The 6047-nt window shown below is 44.2% G+C and overlaps 1 protein-coding gene across 1 annotated transcript; it reads right to left on the bottom strand.

Annotated features, from left to right (window-relative positions):
• Positions 1 to 1722: 1722 nt before the first annotated feature.
• HRH1 (histamine receptor H1) lies at positions 1723 to 3165 on the bottom strand. Its single transcript, XM_054978507.1, has one exon. The coding sequence runs from the start codon at positions 3163 to 3165 to the stop codon at positions 1723 to 1725; it is 1443 nt and encodes a 480-aa protein (XP_054834482.1).
• Between the last annotated feature and the right edge of the window lie 2882 nt (positions 3166 to 6047).

The following is a 6047-nucleotide window of genomic DNA, read 5'->3' as shown; positions in this document are numbered from 1 at the left end:
CTGAGGGTCATAAGGCTGCTTCTTCGTTGGTTTCCTTCCTCCCGGTATGAATGCTGTTTTATTTTTTTTCAAAAGCCAGGAATGATTCCTAAGCTTGCTGCTAATTCCCTGCTAGCTTTAAAATCAAGGAAAGTGTTAAATAGCTGCTTTCTCCTTCCTCCCTTAGGGTATGCACACACATTCTTTTTTTTTTTAAAGACAAGAATGGGTTGCAACGTTGTAATGTTCCTGCACTTTCTTCCTGGCTTTAAAAGCCAGGAAAGGATTAAATGGCTGCTTTTCCCTCCCTCCCAGGCATGGTTCAGACTTTGCCAAAGAGGGGGAAAAAACCCAAGCATTTTGCACAGCCCTTTGGAAACAAGCCTCTGCTTCCTGGGAGGAGATGAATCGGCAGCATTTTAACCCTTTCCTGGCTTGATTTAAAAAAAAATGAGAGTGGTACATGTTTTCCCCCAGAACTCTGCCACCAATTGCCTCTCCGGTGGGCAGGGGACAGCCCAATCAGCAAAAAGGGGGGAAGGGTTCCAACACTGCAACGTTACTACGCATGCTCAATTTTTTTTTAAAAAAGTGTGACGTGAATTGCAAGGCCCCAAAAGCCCAAAATTGCACCGAGGTTTTGAAATGAAGCACAGACACCAAATTGAAATTGCAGTGGACAGTGTGAAATGAACAGGTGCAATGCCGAAGCCACTGCGATCGGGGCGGATGCTCATAAATGGTGGTTTAAACCGTAAGTGCGAAAAGGGCCTTTGAGAAGCGATCTCTATTTCCTTCTCATAGCAAATGAGTGATACTGAAATCAATGCATGGGTCAAGATGTATCATTAAAGTTATCTGTTTCATGAACCTGTATCATCTGTAAAAACTTATATAGAATTTCAATGTAAGTAAATTGAAACAAATTATGTAGCTGCTTCAAATGTTACAGTTTCAAGCAATACACAGAGTTGTGTAAACTGGCCCTTAAAATATCAGCGGGAATGTAATAAATAGGTATATTTTCCAGCATACTAGCATCATATATTAGCTACATTAAACAGAACATTTTCTGGATATGAATGTTTCAACTCTCCTCTGATTACAACTGAATTTTTAAATGAAGAGGAGGGGTACAAGCCATAGAAATAGAGCATCATTCTCTGAATTGTCCACTCTTAGGACTTGGAGAGGATTCTGGATTCTACCCTTTTAGATAAGTAAGCTTCCATCTCTCTCTCTAGATTGCACTCATGGAACCTGATTGTGACATATTACTTAAATGTAAATTTCATTCATGCAGTACACATAAATATACAACTGGACACGGTCTTGTAGCTAAATTAAGCACTGAATTGAATGTAGAAGTATTCATTTTGACATCAGAAACAATATTAGTACCAACATATTCTTTTTTTCTCCAGTTTTGTTCCAAACAATGGAATTTGAAAATTTTAAAAACTGTAAATATTTACAAAACAATACTGAGGCTGAAACCTTAGTTTTTAGGAGTCCGGGTGAACATCAGTTCTTCTTTAAATATAATTCACAGTTTAGAGGTACTTCTATCTAGAACAAATAACACGGTCCACATTTGTATATATTTCTTCTTTCATCAATGGTTTTCCAAAATCTTCTGCCTCACTTGCAATGTTTTCTCATAATACTGAAAAGTCTATTTTTCCTTCTGGCTTTTTGCCACTGCATCTCTACCCCTACATATACAACTATCACCAAGAGATATTAACTTTTAATATGAAAAATCTTTTTGAAAGTTTTCTTGAAGTTTTCATTACAAAGCGGGTATATAAATGGATTTAACGTAGAATTCACATAGCCAAGCCAAATTGTAAACATATGAACATGATAATTGTAACATTTCTCACAATATGCCATGACCATAAATAATACAAAGTATGGAATCCAGCACAACATAAATGCTGCCATTATACAGCCTAATTGTTTAGCTGCCTTTCTTTCTCTATTCACACGCAGCCCTTGGTTATGGCTAAGAGAATGAGCACGCAGCCTTCCCCATGTCTTTTTCAAAGAACAGAGACTTGTGGTATCTTTTCTGTTTTTATACTGAAGGAAGTGCCTCTTGATACCAAAATTTGGCTCCCGAGTGGGATCTGAACCTTTTCTACAGGGAGGTCTCTCAGCAAAGTTATGTTCATATGATGTTTTACTTATTTCATATTCTTGGGGGCCAGGCTTCTCTGTATTCTGAATGCTTTCATTGACACAGGTATACTTCCTATCAATATCGTCTACCTCTGTGTCATTCTGTGCAATGGTCAGAGGAAAGCAGCTATGCTTCCCTATTTCATGGGCACTTCCTCTATGAAATAATTTTGAGACTTTAATAAAGCTTCCCGACAGAGTTTGGGCTTCTATTCTGTCATTCTTATTATCATGTTCATTACAGTAAGAGCCTATGTTTTTACTTTCACTTTGTGAACACATCTCTTGTATTTCTTGCAGTTTACAATCATGTGGAATTCTTTTTTCTGAGGCAGATCTGAATGATCCATTAATGAGCTCTCTGTGCTGATAAAGCCTCCGGACAGCCGTGTATATTTTTGCATAGAAAAACAGCATCATCAATGATGGGATGTAAAAGTTGACTATAGCTGTTAACACCTTAAACCAGGTGACTTTGCAAAAATCTGTTTCACATATCTCATCCCTGTCACTTGTACTGTTATTATGGGTAAAGTTACGCCAACCCAAAATTGGGACTACCCACATAAAAGAGAGCAGCCAAGCTCCAGAAATCATGATAGAAGCTCTAGTTTTTGTCCGGTACTTGAGATATTTTATTGGCTGTTGGACAGAACGGTAACGATCTATGCAAAGTATGAAGAGGCTGAATATGGAGGCTGTGCTGGCCACATAATCCATTGATAACCAAAACAGGCAAGCTTGTCTACCTAACAGCCACTCATTCTTCAAAAGATATAAAATGTTTAGTGGCATGACAGCTGCACCAACGACAAGGTCCGCACAGGAAAGGCTAACAATGTAAAGATTGCCAACGGTGTGAAGTTTCTTTTCCATTTTCACTGCATATAGAACCAAGATATTCATGACAACAGTGGTCAGTGAGATGCCTCCCAAGATCACTCCTAGAGGAACTGAATAAGCCTCTGTTACATTCTTGTCTGTTCTATTAATCACACACATCTTTTGTTTTTTTCTTAAAGGTATAGCGGGGGGAAATGAAGTACTATCATTTCTGGTTTTTTTTACTGTGGGGTCAGGTAGGCTTCTTTCCAGTTTTCTTACCGCATCTGTAAGAAAAAAGATATATGTTTCAACCAACACTGAGCTTCAGGAAAATGCATTTATTTCAAATAGTAAACAATAAATGGATGAGTAGATAAAGTTAACTGAGAGCAGGGCTTTTTTTCTGGGAAAAGAGGTGGTGGAACTCAGTGGGTTGGCCTTGGAGAAAATGGTCAAAGGGCTGGTGGTCCTGACCCCTGATCTCCAGACAGTAGGGAGTTTAGATTGCCCTCTGCGTGGCGCGGAGGGCAATCTAAAGTCCCCTTTGTCTGGAGATTAGGGGGCAGGACCACCAGCCATGTGACCATTTTCAAGAGGTTCCAGAACTCCGTTCCACCACGTTCCAGGTGAAAAAAAGCCCTGACTGAGAGGGAGAACAAAGAATATACACAGCTGACGTTTAGAACAGCATCCTGATATCCTGTTTTTTCACATAATTGTCAGTGATGCAGCAACAAACGGGTTTGTTTCCACACACAAACTGGTATTAAATTTATTTCAGAACAAACCTTGCCACTCGAAGCATCCTCTTTCTATCAGATCCCAGAAGAGCTCCATCCCATTCTGGATCAGGGTGGTGGTTGCACAAGGACAAGAAGGGGTGCACCTCCTCCCATGCCAACCCTATCAGCTGCTCTGCAGGCTGTCCTGTGCTTGGCATATAAGGATGAGAGAGAGCCCCTCCTCCCATACTTGTCCTGTCAGATCTAAGATGGGCTTCACCCACTAATACATACAACACAGATGGAAACTGGGACCCTAAGCACTGAAAATATTTACTATTAACTTTTTTTTTATAGTCTGGAAGTTTTCTGCAGTCCATCCTAGGACCCGGGTCCAAGAGGCAGTGACTATGCCTGCTAGCTTCTCCCATATGACACCCTCTACTGATTTGGTGTCTCAAAGGGCCATTATGCACTGAAATACCTCTGTAACAAGGAAACAAACAACATTACACACAATGTGCAGAACAGATCTGTTCAGTTCATTCTGCATTGCTCACACTGTGCTAGTTGTTCACATTGTCATTTAATTTTACATTCCTAGTCCTATTACATTCTTAGTCCTGTTGCATGGGTATTGGCATTCCTACTGTATGTTCACTTTGTTGCTTGTATTGCCATTCAATTTTGTCTTCCTATGCATTCTTCATGTATGATTATATTTTCTCCCTCTATCTGTAATCCATTTCAGTCTCAGTGAGAGAGGCAGGCTATAAATAAGCTAAGTAAAAAATAGATTTGCCTAGCTACTGAATTCAGACATCAGTGCAAATTAAAAATGACAAGTCAGGGACCCACAAGAACTTACAGGGGGCATCTCACCCCCTCCCCCACTATTTCCTCTTTCCCTGAACTCTCAGTCTGAGCACTAACTGACCTGCTCTCGAACCTGCCTCACTTATCTGCTGCCCTTAACTTTTTCCTCCTGAGCACTAACTTGCAATTGCCTTTTTTTGAAACCCTCACACAACCTAACCACACCTAAGCTTGCTTCAATATAATTCTTTACAAAAAAACTCACCTTTTTCTGACTATTCTTTGTAATTGCAATGTTAGATGGAAATGTGAAGCCAGGGCCAACATTAGTAGAGCAGCTGCCAAGGCCCAAAGCTTCTAGCAGGGCCCACTGCCACCAACTCCCTGCCCATATACCTGTCTTGCCACCTGTCAATGCACCTTTCCCACATGCACTTTGAAGCACTTTGCCACTCATGCTCTCAGCAGCCTTTACTGCCTAGTATTGCTGGAGAAGGTTGGGCAAGTGGTATATGGTGGTGCTAGGGTTGCCAGGCCCCCTCAATCTCCCAGCGGGAGATTGGGGCCTGGCTCTTACCTGGGGGGGGGGTGCGCGCGCAAAGCGTGATGACATCACTTTAAGTGACATCATCACACAGCCCCCTGGCTTGGCCGTTGGAGGCTGCTGCGGAGCGCAGGAACGCTCCTGCATTTCACAGCAGCCCAAAACGGGCCCGATCCACGCCAAAATGGGCACGGATTGGGCCCGTTTTGGCGTGGATCGGGCCCGTCGGGGGCCCCTGCAGAGCGCAGGAATGCTCCCGCACTCCACAGGGGCCCACAATGGACCCGATCCGTGTCAAAATGGGCCCAATCCGCGCCAAAATGGGTGCGGATCGGGCCCATTTTGGTGCAGATTGGTCCTGTTTTGGGCTCCTGCGGAGTGCGGGAGCATTCCTGCGCTCCACAGGGGCCCACAACAGGCCCAATCCGTGCCAAAACGGGCCCAATCCGCGCCCGTTTTGGCGCGGATTCGGCCCGTTTTGGCATGGATCGGGCCCGTTGTGGGCCCCTGCGGAGCGCAGGAACACTCCCGCGCTCTGCAGTGGCCCCGATCCACGCCAAAACAGGCATCCTGGCAGAGGCTGTGCGCGGGGGGCGCGCAGCTCCGCAGGGGGGCGTGCATGGAAGGTGTGCCCCCCCCGCTGGCCAGGTAAGTTGGGGCGGGGATGGGAGGGAGGGGGCGGGGGATCCCCCACCCCCACTGGCAGCCCTAGGTGGTGCTGCTTTTGGCAGCCACAGCAGCAGCACTCCTAGTCACACACTGCTTAGCACCGCACCACTGGGTAAAGGGACAGTGGGCAGATGTGAGCATGTACAGTGGGAAAGAGCCAGTGAAAGCCAGTTTGGTATAGTGGTTAAGAGCGGCAGGACTCTAATCTGGAGAACCAGGTTTGATTCCCCACTCCTCCACTTGAAGCCAGGTGGGTGATCTTGGATCAGTCACAGCTCTTCCAGAGCTCTCTCAACCCCACCTACCTC

The sequence above is a fragment of the Eublepharis macularius genome, chromosome 4 (genome assembly GCF_028583425.1).
Source record: "Eublepharis macularius isolate TG4126 chromosome 4, MPM_Emac_v1.0, whole genome shotgun sequence".
Taxonomy (NCBI): domain Eukaryota; kingdom Metazoa; phylum Chordata; class Lepidosauria; order Squamata; family Eublepharidae; genus Eublepharis; species Eublepharis macularius.
The sequence above is the reverse complement of the archived record's forward strand: the minus strand, read 5'-3'. Positions and strand labels throughout refer to the sequence as shown.

Bases quoted from the DNA above. Each gene is read 5' to 3' on its own strand.
- HRH1 (XM_054978507.1), bottom strand. From the start codon at position 3,165: ATGTGTGTGATTAATAGAACAGACAAGAATGTAACAGAGGCTTATTCA.